Genomic DNA, 18558 nt, shown 5'->3' with positions numbered 1-18558 from the left:
ACGCTTTAGTATTCTAATTTTAGAACCGTTTGTGATATGAAGGTGTTCCTCTAAACTTTTCTTTTCATACGAAAATACGCTGTAAGTTATTATTTCTATTCATTACTTATTTTATGAATACATTTACATTTATAATTAATATATTATATTGTAATGGATCTTCTATTGCTATTCAATCCTCACATCAATGAAGATAACTAATCTTCAATGTTATGCCAGATCTAACTATTTGATGATTATTAATTGCAATATTACTATATTATTCCTACTTTCCACTATTTACTGATAAATTTCAGTTTCTTTTTGCTGCATTTTTATACTGAAGTCTTCTTGGACAGAAAATGTAATTTAATTATTTTATCGAAGAGAGAAATATTATTTTCTATTGTGAGATTCACTTGAAAATTTGAACATTCCTTCTAAATAACACTAATGCTACCCATTAAACCAATTGTGACAGTTTGGCATTAATCTCACAGTAGCAAATTAATATAGCACTGATTTTTCACAAGACGTATCTCTTCTCTAAAGCTCATACATGTGGATAGAAAGTTGCGGATTAATTAAAGATATAAATTTCCCACGTAACGGCTCATCCTCAGATAACATAGGAGGAAACAAACACATTAGGTAGTACTTGAATTTCTCCAACTTCCAACTTTCACTACACATAATGCTTATTCAAATTACCGTGAATTACACGATACTTTAGTTAATTCAAGTGAGTTTTGGTTGATCTTGTTTAGGTGATTAGTAGATTCCAAAACTTCCAAGTCTTAAGTAATGTAGGCTAGGTTACATTACTAGAAGTTCACATTAAACATGCTTCATTTGTTAGAATCGCAAAGTTAGAATTTAGTAAACGCTAGTACCTATAGACCTACTAATATTCAAATATTTTCACAAAAAGTTTCGTCTACGGTACCTACATAATCATTGAAGCTCCTAGAAATCGTTTGATACATGAAGTTAGTACCTAATATTTACCTATTTTCAACATAATTTAATAGGTGCATGAAATAGCCAGCTCTATAAGAGCTAAAATTAAGTTTTAAATGAAATATGAGTCATTCAAAGATATAAAGCGAGTAATTTGATTTCAATTTTTTATGTAAATACAAGTAGCCCTGAAAAAGAAAGTTATCAATGAGTAATTTAATATCTTGTACAGTACAAAAAATTATCACAACCCGTTATGTTGATTATAATCTTATAATTTTTCAAGCTCCTATGAGTTAAATTCGACTCGATTTTTGGCTTTGTACACAAATATATAGGTTGTAGGCGCCATCTTTCTCTACGTCATTAATCGAGGTATTATACTTCCTCTTCTGTTTCGTTGAATTGATCATCTTTTGGAACAATAAAACAAAAATGGTTCACATCAAATAAATGGAATGATTTATGTGTTTCGTTGTATTGATCATCTTTTGAAACCATTTATATCAAAATGGGAAAGGGATGGTTTTGGGCTTAGCCTGTTGACCCTTGACCCATTATAATATCATTTGTTTATATCTTCAATGAACAAATTAATTAATAGAAACAGATTTAGTGTTTCCCTGAACAAAAAAGTTATCAATGAGCAATTTAATATATTTTACAGTACAACAAAAAATTATCACAACCCGTTATGTTGATTATATTCTCATAATTTTTCAAGCTTCCAAGTAAAAATAAATAACTGTGCCAATGCTTCTAAAATATCAATTCAATGCCCTGTAATTTCAATCTTACAAAAATCCATAAATTCATTTCAAGTACAGAGTTTCAATGCTTCTAAAATACTTCAATCCCCAGTACTTCCAAATATTCATGAATTAATTTCAAGAGTTGATAGAAGAGTGAAGTGAACAAGGACAAGGAAAGGTTTCAGCTTACATTACAGGTGGGAAACATTTCCATTGCGTAGATCAGAGTATCAGAGACAGAGAACGAATGGTTGAGCCTGTTATTGTGAGCCCATTCTTAGCGTTTGCGTCGCGGTCATTGACCTATGCCGATGAGGCAGTAACGTTTTATCATCCGAGTAATATCTGTCAGCAGATCATCTTTCTGCGAAGCCGTAAAAATATTATAAAAATAATTGATTGAATTTCCTGCAAAAATAAGTACCTTCTGCTAGCGGTACTCAAACTATATAAGTGAGCGGAAGTTATATGGAGTTGAACAGAGGAATTTATTACAGTCTACCTGATAGATTCGTAGATAAGAAGCTCAAGTAGCTAGCTGTGCAATTTCAGAAACTATTCTCACAAGTAGATGAGACCTATTTCAAAAAAAACTGAGTTCTAGTAGATAAAAATCCTAGATCTTATAGAATCTAGCAGATAAAAGAGCTGAGTTCTGGAAAAGGATGAAAATATATAATCTTCAATTTCAAATCTTAATCCAAAATGTCAATCTTCCTTCCTTTTTTTGCACCACTTTATTTTTATTTTGTTTCAATGTGTATTGTTGTTGTTTGCATGTACTCTTTTTGTTATACTCTGTATTAAATATGTATGTGTGTGTAAAAATAATTTGAATTGAAATTGTGTGTTTATTGCAATAGCAATATAAGTTTCTCCATTCAATTTTTGTGAAAATCAATTCATCTTAGATCATTAACTGAAGGTGAAATTGGTGACAATTTTCACTTGCATTACATTTAGAATAAAGTTCAAATTTTAGAATAAAGAACGTATATACATTCTAATTCAACCGTTATATATGAGAATATCTCTCATATCTTTATCAATAATCTCATAATATCCTAATCCCCTTCACTACCCGTGCACAAGTTTCTGTCTTTGTGTCTTATATGAGGAATTCAACAATAATCTTTTATGCAGGGATTTCTTATGAAAAGAGAAATGTAATCAAGAACATCATCAACATCTTCACTCTTAACACTAACATTATCACCTCAACACTATTACGAACAATAAGTATTATCTTCTGATTAATTAGTCTATTTTATGATCAATTATATAATTATATTTACGATCTGTTGTTTTTAACGATATAGTCTACAACTACACCTGCACGATATAGAAGTTTAAATGTCTAATAATTTATTGAAGAAATTTGGACTTTAATGTATTGTTTTTATATTGACGAAGCCTATTGCAAGTTTGTATAATGTTGAACGGCTGATAAAAATTCTTATTCTTATAGTTCATATAAAATTTTACAAGAAACACGACCAAGAGTAACCTCTAGTATAACCAAGTACGCTAGCACCCTCAAAAAAGAATGATCCACCTGTTGGAGTCACCTTTACCGGAAGCAGACTAATAACAATAATCGACTTCCAAAACTAGTAATTCTATGATAGAGAGGGATTTCTACCTAAGTGGTAATACAGAGTGTTCCTGTTGTTAAAAATCCATTTTAATTATTCTATTCTAGCGGGTAACCCGTGCTCCGCAAGGGTCTAATTAAAAACTTGGCAAACTAAAAACTTGATCTACTGAAATTTCGAAGAATCTAAAATAGGCCTATAACCATCCTCGGTAAATTAAGAATCAATATGCAAAATTTCAAGTTAATCTGTCCAGTAGGTCAGACGGGATGATGCGTTACTCGTGAATTTCTTATCGTTCCAATTCTTTCCTTTATTATAAAGTATTATAGATTATTTTATCTGCGCAATGACCCATCAAGAAGAGCAAAACAAGCTTCAGACCGCATACCTACATGATACACTTCTTGTATATAGTAAGGTCCACGTTATAATGACAGTGAATAAAGATAGGAGAACAGCGTTGTTGATTCTCTGCCCTAATTAATTATATTCCTGCATTGTCAAAAACAGATTTGGCTTCGTTGTGGAGCTAGAAAAGAATAGTACTACCTGCTTTGTCGAATGATAGACAAGGATAGCAACATCCAAGTTAATCAAATACTGTCATTATAACGTGGACCTCACTATAGGGAGAGAATCACTTGAAACTGTTAAAGCATTGATTGCTTTACAATAAGATGAGTGATTGTCGTCGCAATTGAACGACCGCATACATAGTACATACATAATGATGCTACACTTGCAATATAGTAAAACTCACTTCCACTACGGTCAAATTCAATTCCTATTGTTAGCATTACTTATGATTATGAATAACATGAATGAAAGCCGCCGCAATTGATTCAAAATAAGCGCGTATACATGATACACTTCCTCTACAGTCAAATCAACTTCCAACTGTCAGCATTCCTTATGAATAACATGCAAGCTACCCATTCAACATCAATGACAGTTTGAATTGGAATCGCACCATAGTTTCTTGAGTGACTTTGATGCAGGCAAAAGTGGGGCTTTTTCTCAGGACAGTCGCTCAATTCAAGTGAAGTTCCATTTTGAACTGTCAGCATTGATTGAATGGGAAGCATTGATGGCATTAGATGGTAATGCTGACATTTTAAAGTGAATCTAGCTAGTCCAGGTGCGTTGTTCTCGTTAATGAAGAGGTGTCTGTCTGCCGCTTCAAGCCAGCAGGGAATACGCGATTGTTTTTGTAGTCGTCATGGGAGATTTCACAGACGTTTCAGGCGTTCTCTCTCATCCAATACTTTCTCCCTCACTCTCTTTCTCTCTCATCCAATACTATCACTCTCATTCTCTCTCACTCTCTCTCTGTGCCCGCGAGCTGTGACCTTCCTGAGCGCGCGGCGTGCTGTGTTGTAGGCGTGCTTTCCGTAGTTGAGCCCACAGAGTGCCGGAGAGAGTCCTGTAGCACGCTGAGAGTGACACAAACCGAACGACTGCCATCAGAGGGAGTTGTCGGGTTGTAGACCTGTAACTGGGTTTGACTTATATGTTGACTATTGTCAAGTCATTTTGTTGGAGGATTAGACATACTTAAATTGGGATGAAGATTATTAATTCATGAATGGTAGATTGTGGAAAACAGTCAAGTTTTAATAATGAGGAATAGATTATGAATGGTAAATACGAATAAGTTGATAAAATAAGGATTAACTAATTTGCTCAAGGTCTTTGAAACCTTCAAAACAAGAATTTGTGGAGGTGTGGAGCTCTTTCAGATTTATTAACTAATAACTAAGTTATGGTATAACTGTGATGATTTATGATAAAGTATGATATAAACTAATGAGTATGAACAATTCATTATACAATGAGCAGTAGTCGTAAGTAGTCAATCAGACGCGATTATGCGTCTCAATCCAATGATTATGTATCCAAATTGGTTTTTGCTGAGGGTGATGTTCACATAAGCTCTAGTTTTGTGCGTTGGTGATGGAAAGCATGACTATGATAGTAGAGTGGACCACTGGGAGTGATTTTTTGAAGCAGCTATAAGCTCAGCAAAGCTGACTTTGAGTGGTCACCCAACCAATAGTAATAGCAAATAACCGACACTCATCTAATCCGAGAGATTACATGTTTGCTACCTCGATATACATTTCATTAATTTCCCAAATCAAACCCAATTTGAATAGGTATCCTAATTTATACACAACACAAACAGGCTATCTAATTTTCTCTCAAGCCTCCACAACCACATTTCTAATCATTCCCCAAATTAGACTGTATTCAATTTTTTTTAATCAGACTCTATTGAAACTCCTATTTTATGTCTTTTCTTTGATTCAGTATTCAGATTGTACGATAGTTGATGTGTTGAGAACCTCTATCAAAGGTTACTTCTGCACCACATATCCTCTGTCTCTCACCAAATAATGATCTAAGATTCAAAAAATATAAATATTAAATCAAAACCTATTCCTCCCGCCAATGGCTGCCCCGCAAATTAGTACACACCACGCTTGCTACCGCTGTCACTGAGTCACTCTGTGGTGTGCCCCCTCCGCACCATGACAGAAAAAATCGTGCTCTTCCGATTGCACCTGGATGCTATCATGCTCTCTCCTCACTCACTCATTCCCTGTCTCTCTTCTCCACAATCCTCGAACACTCTCTATCTACTCCACAATCCTCGAATCCTCACCGCTCAGTTCTTGGTTTCGGCGGTGCGAAGGCACCACAGTCCACAGTTGTGCTCCAATAGTGGTTGCAGCACTGTCTTGTTTTGTGGACCGCTCAGAAGAGTTCTGTTGTGGTTGCTGCACGGAAGGAGTCTCACTGCACGCGGAAAACCACCACAGTCGGCCTACAACAATGGGAATGAGGGTAATATATGCCACTGTTGCGCTTTCAATTAGTATTAACTTGACATGCAGTGAAACATTGGTTTAGTGGGTAGCGATTGTGTTGTTTATAAGGTGAATCTCTCTGTAGCTGCTCTGTCCCTTTATCACTAGTTCAAATCTTCAATGAAATAGCAATGCGAGTTTAGAATTTTTTAATTATAATAATATCATATTCGTTTGGCTTTTATCATATTTTAATTACGGTATTATGATAGTGGAACTATTAGTCTGGTTTAGTGGGAAGCGATTGTGTTATTTGTAAGGAATGCTGACACTTTATAATAATTCTTACTGTTGCGCTGCTATCACTGATAAAATCTACAATGATCGAATGAGTTTCAGGTGCCGGTTATCCTTAAAGGTAGTGTAGGATTAGGATTGAATTATTCTTGTAGAGGATATTTTAGCAAAACATAAAATATAATGCAAAAAATTATTGTAAGAACTCCTTCCATTTATTGCCTCAAATCGAATCGGTTACAAAAAAACATTCACATGGACTGAGATTATTACATGTAGCCTACATTGGATTATTATTTGTATTCAAATACGTTGTGGAAAAACAAGAAACCGTGCTTCTTAATAAATAGACCCTAATGTTCATTCCTTCAATCGTTTCAAGTTGGATATGAACATAGGATATATGGAGTTTGAAGCAGTTGAAAGAATGAATGAGGATTGTTTAAAGTAGATAAATGAAAGAATGATTTTTTACAAAGTGAATATTTTTTAGAAACGTAAATATATTTTTACGTTTGACACGCAAGATTATTGAGCCAAGGTATGGCATTGTCAAGGGCTTAATTCAATTTTTGTTTAATTCTGAATATTGCTTCATTAGCATTCGTGTGTTGAAATTCAAGCCTCTTTCTCATTTATACTATTTTTGACAAGTCAGCAAATTCCACTATCTAAGAAAGGTGACAACAATTGTAAAATAGGTTTTAACTTATTCACAATTTTCATTTAACTAAATTCATTTTATATTTCTATAAAACGAATTAGGTACTGATACCTCAAAAGGTGACATATCTTCCGTAAAATAGGGCTTTGTGGATTCCTATTGACCCGAGTGACAATAGTCACCCGAGTCACAATTTGAATCCACCAATAGCCAATAAAAGTCCGTAAATATTTTTTTTATTTGAAAACTCAGAGGAGTGCTAGCCAACTACTGTAACTTGGACAAACATAAATTATTTATGTTGCTTTCCATGAAGAAACACTAACTGTATAATAACTTTGTTGTAGTTCAAACACTGTGTTACTTGTAAATATTTGAAAAAACACTTACTTTTCTTGGAGTATTGAGGTACCCTCAATAGTAAATGTATTTTCAAATATTTACAAGTAACACAGTTTCTGAACTACAACAAATTTAACATATATTTATATTACATCATAAAATGCACAAGCACTAACAGTTATAATCAATGTAATTACATTTTAATTATGTCAATATAAGAAGTTGATGAAAATGTGATACTTTTGTTTATTGTTTATGTTCATCCCGATTCCCAGAACATAGGTGAATTAAGCTTCCCTAAAAATAGATTGTCCAACATAATATATATAATGTTATATGAATACCGGTACATGCATTCAAAAGAATACCATTGAGAAAGTAGCAGACATTCTCATAGTCGACCTGTTGTATCTATAGATATATGACAGGTATTGAAATATACCAAAATAAACAGACTATCATTTTCTCAATGTTTGTCTCATATACATTAGCATAGAAGACATCTTCGATGCTATTATTCAATATCGATATTAAATAATGAGGTATAGTATTCAATTTTGATATAAACTATATATAAATAATATCAAATTGTTGATATAAATAATGGCATATCAATTATTCTTGATATAAATAATGGCATATAAACTCCTCAAGCAAATAATGTATTTTCCATCTTCAAATACAAAGTAAACTGTCGTGTGATGCAATTGAAGAAAAATAATGATCATCTTCATTGAAGCAGACATTGTAATGAAACGTAATTGTCTACTCACAAATTGGCAAATACGTAATATTTACAAATGCAGGTCAATCAGTTAGAATGGCAAGAGCACTATTTTCACATTGTACATGTACAATAGTCCTATACAGACAAGCGCATTTTCTAGTACGTTACCTGTTCATTACAATAGCATCACTCCAACAAACTTACTATAGTGGAACGGTTGAATCCGTATATTCAGGCACCTATCAAATAAATTATAGTAGGCTACGAAGCCTTTTTGAGAGAATAGTTTTAAAAATAAGACCTACTCTATTGAAAGCGGCGAGATCTGTATAAATTAATTCAATTTATAAATCGAAGATTAGATACATATTGAGATTAAATTTTTGTTGAGGACTATTCTTATTTATCTGGAAAATAAAAATCCAAGTATCCTTTTTTAAATACGTTTATTTTCAACATATCAATGCCATTTTCAAGTGAGTTTTTACTCACTTTATGGCATAAATATGTTGGAATATGTTGTGAACTAAAGTTTTTTAAAAAAAGGTACTTCGATTTTTTCCAGATATATAGTGAGATAGAGAACGTTGAGACAGTGGTACAACAGTAGTTCCATTGATCTGTTCAGGGCGGTTGCCTCAAAAATCAAAATTGCCATGTTGATAGCCAACCTTCTTAAAGGAGACGGCACATAAAGAAGAAGAAGAAGAGAACGTTGATTAAATAAGAATATCAACCAATGTCTGGAGATAAATTATTATCAGGCCTACTCAATGAATAATTAAAATTGTACCTTACTATATAATAATAATTTATTCACGATAAGTAGTGTTGGTTACCATTTCAGCATGAAGTAAAAAGAAAAGCATGAGAAATAATGTTACTGAACATATTACAAAAGTTCTGTAGAGGTATGCCGGTACGGTAAATTAATTTTCCAATTAAACTAGAAATTCTTGTAAGAATGTCTAGTAGATTGGTAGAGCTTGATTGATTTCTAATTAGAACCACCCAGTTTTCTTTCATTAAGCTTGACCAGAATTCGTTTTGCTTTCTCGCTTAAAGGAATCTTTAATTAAAGGTTGGGAAAATCTTCTGTAGTGAGATTCATTCTGAACTGTCAGCATACCTTAGAAATAGCACCAATGCTTCCCATTCAATGAATCAATGCTGACCGTTTGAAATTATTAATAGTGAATCACACTATACCGTACTCGTAATTCAATAAGAGTTTGTCTAAATTATCTATACTATAGAGATTACTATCTACTATGAGATTGGCGCATTGGCTAATCTGTAGCTAAATTATTACAGACTAGAGCAGGTAACCCATGCTCCGCAAGGGTCCAATTAAGAACTTGACAAACTGCAAACTTGACGTATTGAAATCTTGAAGAATTAGAAATAGGTCTATAACCATCCTCGGTAAATGAAGGATCTATATGCAGAATTTTTAATTAATGAGTTCAGTAGTTCAGACGTGATGATGCGTCATTTGTGAATTTCCTATCCCCTAAATGTATAAGCGAATTCTTCCCTTTTAATATTATATTATAGATTATTATTCTAGAATAATTTGGGAATGAGTATTTAATCAAATAATTTATTTAGAGATTTGAGATGAAATTTTTAGAGCAGGTAGCATAGTAATGACATATTAAAATTAAGTCGAACTATTTCAATTGACAAACGAATAAAATTAACGGTATCTTTTCTCTATGGTCCAGTTTAACTATTAGCATAGAGGAATAGACTAAAAGCAATAATTAGGAGATACCGGATTCGATTCGCGGGCAGGCAAATAATTTTTGGATAGTAGCTCTCATCGAATTTCCATCTAGCTGTTAAAGAAAAAGAATAATTTCTACAATAAATAGGAATTAAACCATTCTATAATGAATAGAAACTGATATTATATTTCTGAAATAGTGTTACATGATTGAATACGGTATATGGTATTTTTCTATTATCAAGTTGGACTTTAAAAACGCGGCTGCATATTTGAACATTCAACATTTTACGAGTTGTTCTTTGTGGGATTGAAATGCATATTCACTGTCGATAATTGGGCTACCTACCGTACTACTTCTAAACGCACCTAATTTCATGTGAAGGTCTTTTGTCAGTCGGCTTATCATGTTTAACAAGCGCTAAAACTAGCACGCTATTGTCTTGGGAATGCACTTGAGGAAAATAGTGGTGAAAATTGAAATATAAATGGGAAAACTCACAATTTCTGTTGATGACTGTCAGTCTGTGTCTGCTCGTCGTCTTGACTTGAAATAGGTTTTTGAAAATCTCAAAAACATCTCGAAAATCGCGTCCGTTCAAGATCATCCCAGAAATAGTTTGTTGAAGATCAACTCAGATCTTCAGAAATCGACTCCTGCAGAAACAATAAGCACAGGTTCAAAATTAAGGTGGATGAAATAAAAACCATAAAGTTCAATTCTCTGTAGAATACGCTATGCTCCGTACTATGTTATGCTGTGAATATTACTCACATTTATTGTCACATTTTGTGACAATACTCTCCATTTATTATACATTATTTAAAAGGGAACCAGGAAATGTGAATATTGACATCTATTCACATTATCTATATTCATAGGAAAATAAAAATTTGAAGGGCACCAGGAATTGCATTGATCTTGCACTTTCAATTAACGCACACTGAAAAGTAAAATATAGAAATAGTAAAATATATCAGAAAAGTAGAAAAATATAAGTTTGTTTTAGTATAAATAATTATAAGTGTACTGCAAAAAATTTGAAAATATGATTATAAAAGTAATTATTGGATGGTATAATGTTTAATAATTATTTATGGGTACATAATTAATATTTAATTTTTAAAGTACCTATCGATAAATAATTGTTACACATAAATTGAAGATGAAGGACGAATGCTGTGTTTTCCTGTTTCCTTGTTGAGACCATGGTGTTGTAGAACATCTGTATATTCCAACAAATGAATTATATACAGTAGCCTAGTTTTTCTAAATTTTGTTCAGTTTACATGTCATGTTTTAACTTATTCAATTTAATTTATTCGAAAATACAATTTTTTAAGCATTTTAGCACATATGATTCATATTATTTATTTATTTGTTTATTGATCAATTATACATAATCATCCCAAAGCAGCCCAAAGCTCCTCCCCCGAATTTTAATACAATACACTGGTTCAAAGAATAGACAAGATTTGTTGGAAAATCTGCATAGCTGCACTACATTTTTATGTAAGATCTGCAATCTTTCTGAGAGAATAATTTATGGTATGTAATATCCAAGTTTAATGCTACTCTATACGGATATGGAGATATGTGTTTCATTCATGGTTTAAACCTATGTTTGAACTATTGAACTGAGTCGGTGCATATACGGACCTTGGCTTGGCATAGTCTAAAAGAATACTCAAAACTTGGAAAGGACGGACTTTCAGCCGTTCGTGAGCTTGCAAAGTACCGTTTGTTGAGTGGTAAGGAATCTTGTTCCCGCTGCAAGCTGCAACCACATGGTTTCACTAAACGTTGCACATCCAAAGATCCAATTATTGCATGTGTGCGCGCGTGCGCAAGTCCCACTTTCAAGTCCAAGTTCAAAACCAGCCAGTTCGACTCTCTGATGCAATAAGTTTGTAGGACAGTTTTGTAATTATGAAGAGAAGAGTGATCGGATTTCTCTTTCTCAGCTCCTTGTGCGGAGAGAAGACGTCATCAATATTATTCAATTCGATTCGCTGTCGCTCGATTCGACACGTGTTGTCGAAAGAATAGCAGTCGATCATCAATACATCGTACAGCAAATCGACCATAATACATCGACAGACCAATTTCCGATTGCTACCTGTACCTGTTGCTTAGCTCATATAGATTGACTTTCTTCTTTACTATAGAGAAAAAAGATCCACACATCCTATAAATAAAGACTAATCAACATAATAATTATAGATTCAATATGATACTATAATATACTATATTATTATAGTATTGATGAAATATTATATTCCTACTATTCTATGATACTATATTGTAGGCTATTGATAAAATGCTACTATCCTATTATACAATGATCTCTGATAATACTGTATATCCACACATCAGTCTATTTACCCTACTACATTTAGGCCCTTCTCTACTGAGATCTGCCACTCACTTTTGAACTAAAACGGTTTATGGAATTCTCAAAAATTTGCTGGTCTTGTGCAGGTACAAGAATATGCTTCAGGCAATATTCTAAATTGATAGAAATAAAAGCAGACTATCGGATAATCAGGCAGAGTTTTGAATAGTGGAATAGATGCAGGGAAAAGAAACTAGCCAATTACTGGATTTATACAAGAAAGTTTTCAATAAGAAACCATAATAGGACATTGGAATGTTTAAGGAAGCTCCAGAGAAAAAAGGACGACATTATTCGAAGATAACAGAACTTACGAATAAATGATAATATATTAAATATGATAATTCAATGATTATTATAAATGATAAATAGATAACATTTATGAATGAATGCATATAAATATATTCATATTATATGTTACATTTGGTTTAACAAAGCTAATATAGCTAAACTATATATTGTATGCTTATAAAAGACACTGGAAATTGAAAAGACAAATTTGATTGAAATAGTTAGGTAATTATTGGTGTCCAAACACAGTAAAAATTACAAAATTATAAATTCTTCTCATAAAAGAGAAAAATTACAAAGTTAAAGCAGTTGACTGGAGCGTAATTTTATGAATGAGGTGATTCATAAAGCTTAAAAGAAAGACTCGAAAAAGAGTAATCATCTTGAATCAGTTGTCGTTTTCTTTGAAAAACGGCCAAGTTACCTCTGTGTGAGGGGAGTAGATTATTTTCTCTATAATTGACGTAAGAGGGCGTATTCTCAATTCTACAGCTATTATTCAGATAACAATATTCATAAAAGGAGGTGTAGTCCAGCGAGCACAGAATGATTGTGACATAATAATCGTATCAACTTTTCCCAGACCTTGAAAATGTGGTGAATAAAGAATAATAGCTCTTCTTTCAACCGGGCAACAACAAAAAGGAAAGAAAATTGAACGCAAGTTTGAAAGTGGTGTTCTTCAAGCCTACGTACGCATCCGGTCATTTAATTTCTTTTCTATCTCTCTCTTCCATTTTATTTCTCTCTCAAGCTGTCTCTCTCTCTCTCTCTCTCTCTCTCTCTCTTTCTGTCGTTACTAGAACTGTCACAAAGATAGAGATAAAGTATAATATACTCATGATACTCTCAGGCCATACTTGTCTTCTCCTACACGCATACAAACTTACCCACAAAAGTAATGTGAAAGACATTTTAGAGTCTGAATGTGTAGGTGGATTTGAAATTATTGTCCTGTACAATGAAATAAAGTAAACTGAAGAGGAAGGTAACACATTTATTTGAGAAAAATACTTTTATTTTCAGTTTAATGATTTTTTGTAAAATTTAAAGATGAAATTCATTTTTCCAATTACTCTTATCTCTTCTGTCAAATGTGCTATGAGAAAACTGACTTGAACTCTCCAATTCAACCTGGTTCTATATTTTTAGAGATTCATTCAATTTGAATCTCTGGTCACACTTGTATCCAATTCAACCTGGTTCTATATTTTTACAGATTCATTCAATTTGAATCTCTGGTCACACTTGTATCTACTTTTGTATAATTGTGTCTTGTTAACATATTGTAAAGAGGGAAACGTCAGAATAGAACACCGTTTGTAGTTCCATTTTTATTGGAGCGTATTCAAGATCATCATAAATCGATATTGGGCTAAAAGAGGTATTGTTTTGAATTGACCAGAAGGTTTTTTACATAATCGAAAACTATTAAAATTTCTGAATCTATTTTTATCCAACAGTATAATAATCTTAATTGACAAGTTCTTTCAGTCTTGGCTTTAAATATTTAGTCTACAAAAACTTTGAAACTCCAAATCAGTTTTAAAACGTAAATAACCAAGCAGTCTTCATCATCCGATTCCTGATCCCATGAAATAACTTGGTATTTTCAAGCTTTTTTTGCATTTTAGTTGTAAATTATGTGGTATAACGTTGAATTACAAAATGTTAGTGAAAAATTGGTACCTACCTATATATAGATTCGTTATACGATTGCAGAAAAATCGGTATTATTATTGAAAATTGGAGATGAATAAGTACAATTTTGAAGCACGTTTTGGAATGCAATATCAGATTCACAGTTATTTTAGAAATAAGATCCATCGAGAACCAATCCGGTCATTACTTCTGATTGTACTGCAAAGTCCATGCAAACTCCAGAAAATTGCAAATTTTTTCATAAAGTAGTTTAAATTTTATCCACCAATCATCGTTACCTATAATATATATGCTGGGTTGGATAAATAAATATCCAATCTCATTTCATTAAAATTATATAGATGAGAGTTTTTATTAGAAATTGAAATTTAACAAACTGCTGGAATATTATTATTACTGTGTAGCCTAATATTTTTTCAAACATCTAATGAAAGCTATATAAATAGAACTAAGGACTTCTGCTACTGCAAATATTGATCGAATAACTAAATAGCAGAAGGAAATTCGAAAAATGAAACTGTCAAAAATTTAGTCCAGACCAGGAATCAAACCCGGTACCAGATATAGGTTTACCTATATAGGTTTACCTATTAATATAGGTTTACCTGTACCTATATAGCTTTGATATTGACGATATTAAACTACTGCATATTTTTTCTCATAATGTCCGTTGGATCTGGATGAATAAATATCTAATTATCTTATCTCAATTCTATTGTATTTTACCTATGTGTACTGCGTGGTATTAGAATATGTATAATCCTTCAGTAGCTTCCAAAAAATATATATAATGTCGCATAATATGATGATCTACCAATGAGACGACAGCAAGAAAATATTGAATTCTAAATAAATGATATTAATTCAATATTATATGATTTTATATGCTGAGGCATCACCCAAAAATAATATATTATTCAGTTTATATAATTATGTCCTTGATGGATTGATTGGGGCGTACATAGTCTGCATGAAAGTAATAACAAGAAATATGATTATAGTCCAGGCGCTGGCTTACATTGAGCATGCATGAGAGAGGCAGAGAATTTGACTTCGGATTATTGTTGGGGGGTCTTTAGTGTATATGAAACTCGATGTCGTCACGTCCCAGGGTGGTCGAGAGATTGGGGGGAGGGGGGTAAGTTGTAAAAAACGCGCGCTTATATAATCGCCTGTCCTGCGGCAACCATTCATATTACAGCTTTGACCCTTTTTCTAATATTATCTAAATATAACAAGCTTTCAAAATGGTCTTCTTCATTTTTACGATAGACCGCATAGTTTTTCCGTAAAAAAATAAAATATCTCAAAAAATGTATTTTTTGAGTATAGATTTTGTTTTATTTTCCGAATATTTCAGTCGTTAGCCGACTGAGAGGAAAAAGTTCTCAATAAACGTTGTAGGCCGTTTCTTTCTGAATCCAATGATGTATATAGTTTGGGGGTTACGACCATAGATGCGGCTGTGGGAGGGGGATTAGTAGCACTGTACACTGCAGCGCGGGCCACCCCTATGACCAGTGCGCGTAGCGGCCTACCTATCGCATCGCTCCTATTAGTCTATGCATCCAAATTATGTATTTCAGGAACGTTATATTATGTATTTTTGGTCGCTGAACACGATTTTTCAACTCTGAAGCCTCAATAATCAATGGTTCTCATCATATTTCATAAATTATGGTCAATATATGCAATATAATAATCGAACGTTATATTATGTATTTTTGGTCGCTGAACACGATTTTTCAACTCTGAAGCCTCAATAATCAATGGTTCTCATCATATTTCATAAATTATGGTCAATATATGCAATATAATAATCGAACGTTATATTATGTATTTTTGGTCGCTGAACACGATTTTTCAACTCTGAAGCCTCAATAATCAATGGTTCTCATCATATTTCATAAATTATGGTCAATATATGCAATATAATAATCGATTCGAGTTAATACAGATTGAAAAGAAAAATGAAATATATACAATGAAATTGGATTCTTAAACAGTAATATTATAATGATCTTTTACTCACTTTTGATTGATTCATCCACTGGGTATTCTCGTTCAATCCGTTCTAACAGGAACTAGTTGAATGTATTCCTGCACGTAGATCCATAGCAACTGCAGTAAATACAGCATGCCACTCCCTTGCTGCTGCATTGGCATCCTTTAAAGCACTTTTTGCATTTGCAAGGTGGTATCAAGTTTTCTGGTATTGCCTGTTTGTCGTCAATAATGGAAGAATAAAACCGGAATCATCTTTGTAATAACCGTAATCTTCCATATTCAATTCCTTCACATTACCGTCTAATGCATTATTCCATAAATAAGTTTGTGCCCAGGTACGACGAACGTGGAGTCTGAAGCTGTCAGATGTTGCTGGGAGAGTCGATATGTTTCTTAGAGAAGATGGATTAGAAGATATATTCTATATCTGCTGTCATCACAGGTTTTACCTTTTTTCTTTAAAAGATTCAAATATAATCGCTCGCAATCAATGAAATCCTCTTCACACAGTTCTTCCTGACCCATTTTTTCTAGTACAGAATGTTTTTTGGACCTCATCTCAATGAGAATTGCTTTCTTAGTCCCTAATTTGCTCGTAGTATCACAACCTGAGAAAGCGTGAGCAGCTGTCAAAATATTACATGAGTCTTTTCCATATTCATTTGCAACCACGTGACATCCTAGATATTTCTTATTTGTCGTGTTTCCGTTGATTATCCACAAACCGTTACAATTTAGTTTTTTCAGTTCCTCCCATACCCTGATCCCAATGATGAAAACGTCGGTGTCAGGAGAGTGTATGACTATAGTTGCTGGGAAATTCAATCTTTCAAGACCTACTCTAGCATTGAAGAATACTCTTGTATCAGCTTCTTCGTGGTTGCACTGCAATTCCACCACATCTAGCAATATCTCCGTGCTCGTCTTGAGTCTACTGACACTACCGATATTGAACCCTCCCGAAATGATGAACCTCTTCCCATCAGGAACTGGAATAGTGTCCATCAAATATTTTGAGATAACTTCTATCAGCTGTTTCTTATTACGAGGCACACTAATAAATCTCTGCCACTGCTTTGGGAATTTAGTCTCGATAGTTTGGATAGTATATTGGAGAGGCTCTCTTTCTCTGCTTCTTCTATTACGTTCACTACCTTTAATTGAATTTTTATCATAGACATCAAAAACGATGTCCACCTGCATCACTCCATCTTCTTTGAGAATTTTCATAACTCTTTTCATCACAAAATTTCCATAATCATGCAGCGTATTGAAAGTTTTGAGAAGTGAAGTGGGAGTTGAATTGAGCAGAGCCATGCCATCAATTATGTGAATTTGACTACAGGGTTCAGGAATTTGGTCAAATCCACAACCAGTCTCACTTACAATTTCGTGTGTCAATTGAGATTTAGCGGGTTTTTTAAGATACCCATCAGACGTTGACAACGATGGTGGATATTGTAGAAATTCATGCTGTACTAAAACTTCAATGCTGAATGATCTCTGAGCAGCTAGTAAAAACACAAAGGTTAGATCTTTCTGTTCTGGAATGATTTTCGAAATCAGACTAGGATTTTTTTTGTATGATTGCATGTTGGAGAATGACAGCACTCTGTTTCTTTTTAAAGGAGAGAATATACTTCTACACTTTGCTACAACTCTGTCCAGATAAAATTCATTAAAGAGAGAATTACCATTTCTTTCTACATTCAAAAGAAAATCACACACTTCTTCACTTGCTTCCAGACCATTGATTACATTTCGCAGATTCTGGTGTCCATCAAAATCTTGAAGAAAAATATCATGTCCTTGTAAGAAGGTTACAAGCTTCTGGACATCATTCTCATCTCTCATTATTCTCGTTTTACTTCCTTCGTTGAGAGAATGCTCTTCACAATCACCTGTGGGATCCATGATGATGTCAACAAACTTGAACAGGATATCTGTGATTGAAGATTTATTTGAATATAATAGCAGCCATTTCTGGAAAGCATTGGAAGAACTTGATATTCCAATCACTCCCCCGTGAGTTTTAGAAGACCGAATGAGGGTTTGCTCCAAAGCATGGTCGGTGGCCACATTATTAAATTTCCCATGTTTCCTTTTTACAGAGAAGTGCCCTTGTTTGAAATGATTCTCCACTGCTGTAGGTATTTTCTTCATATCTTCTAGATAGAGCACACACCCCCTTACGTAGTTTGTGTGATTGAATGCAAAAAGTAAGGGATCATTTTCGTACAGTTTCCAAGTGTAAAAACCAGAGTCCTTCCCTATCAGCACGAATACAATTTAAAAGAATTTCAACCATGTTGCAATAATCAGTCCAAAATTTGAAGTTGTCGTT

The 18558-nt window shown here is 33.3% G+C and overlaps 1 protein-coding gene across 2 annotated transcripts in view; it reads left to right on the top strand.

The window, feature by feature from the left end:
• The first annotated feature begins 14 nt into the window (after positions 1–14).
• The window catches only part of LOC111060389 (villin-1), a 53797-nt gene continuing 35253 nt past the window's right edge, over positions 15–18558 (top strand). The window contains exon 1 of one of the 2 annotated variants that reach the window (XM_039423324.1): positions 15–81. Coding sequence is in view for 1 of the 2 variants with exons in the window: in XM_022348051.2 (XP_022203743.2) it covers positions 5858–6136 (279 nt within the window). In the remaining variant the exon portion in view is untranslated. Of the gene's footprint in view, positions 82–5765; positions 6137–18558 lie in introns of those variants that run through there. The other variant, XM_022348051.2, reaches the window with a different exon arrangement.

Source organism: Nilaparvata lugens, chromosome 3 (assembly GCF_014356525.2).
Source record: "Nilaparvata lugens isolate BPH chromosome 3, ASM1435652v1, whole genome shotgun sequence".
Taxonomy (NCBI): Eukaryota; Metazoa; Arthropoda; class Insecta; order Hemiptera; family Delphacidae; genus Nilaparvata; species Nilaparvata lugens.
The sequence above is the reverse complement of the archived record's forward strand: the minus strand, read 5'-3'. Positions and strand labels throughout refer to the sequence as shown.